This window comes from Saprolegnia parasitica (genome assembly GCF_000151545.1).
Source record: "Saprolegnia parasitica CBS 223.65 unplaced genomic scaffold supercont2.121, whole genome shotgun sequence".
NCBI classification, from domain to species: domain Eukaryota; phylum Oomycota; class Saprolegniomycetes; order Saprolegniales; family Saprolegniaceae; genus Saprolegnia; species Saprolegnia parasitica.
In genome coordinates, this window is record NW_012156515.1 from 39,969 (window position 1) to 40,676 (window position 708).

The 708-nt window shown below is 61.7% G+C and overlaps 1 protein-coding gene across 1 annotated transcript; it reads right to left on the reverse strand.

The window, feature by feature from the left end:
- Nucleotides 1-8: 8 nt before the first annotated feature.
- Nucleotides 9-353, reverse strand: SPRG_13233 (hypothetical protein; the record flags this gene model as incomplete). Its single annotated transcript, XM_012353339.1, has 3 exons — nucleotides 137-353; nucleotides 71-94; nucleotides 9-12 (listed from the first exon to the last, which is right to left on the reverse strand). The coding sequence occupies exons 1-3, from the start codon at nucleotides 340-342 to the stop codon at nucleotides 9-11; spliced, it is 234 nt and encodes a 77-aa protein (XP_012208729.1). The 5' UTR covers nucleotides 343-353.
- Nucleotides 354-708: the final 355 nt, after the last annotated feature.

A 708-nucleotide genomic window follows, 5' to 3' on the forward strand; every position in this document is an offset into this window, starting at 1 on the left:
CGACGCGATCACCTCGTACACGTCGCCGCGGCGCTCCCAGATGACCGTGGTCGCGTCAAAGCTCACGGACGCAATGAACTGCCCGTTCGGCGACCTAATGGGCGTAAGCATTGAACGGCGAAGCACGTCGCAGTACCATTCGCAGGCGCGGATCGTTCGGTTCTGCGCGTCCTCGAGCGTCGCGACGCAGTCCCAGTGGGTGGCGCCGTTGCGCGCGCAGGCCCAGATGCGCACCGTCTTGTCGCTGCCGCACGTCGCCAGAAGGCTTCCGTCCGGGCTCCACGACGCGTGCCAGACGCACTCGGCATGGCCCACGAGCACCGCGACCTCTTCGAGATGCATTGCTTGCTGGTGTCTTGAGTTTTATTGGAGCGGTGGCCATCCGGATGATACATGGTCATCCGGATACAGGTGGCAGAAAGGCCATGCTAGAAGATCGTTGCGCCCCATGGTCAGGACGATGAACATGGATGGGCACGGACGTGACGACACGCTATGTACAAGTGACGGCCAAGTACATAGCTACGGTCTGCACAGAGCATGACTGGGCTGGTGCGGCTACTCGACATGCAGGATGGCTGGCATCAGGAGCACGGGATCCTCAAAAGGTCGCCCCACACGCACTAGTGCAGTAGTATGGTGGCGTCGTCATCACGCTAGCCTTGGCACCGCCACGAAGTCCGTAGCAGCAACTGGTCCCTGGCATCG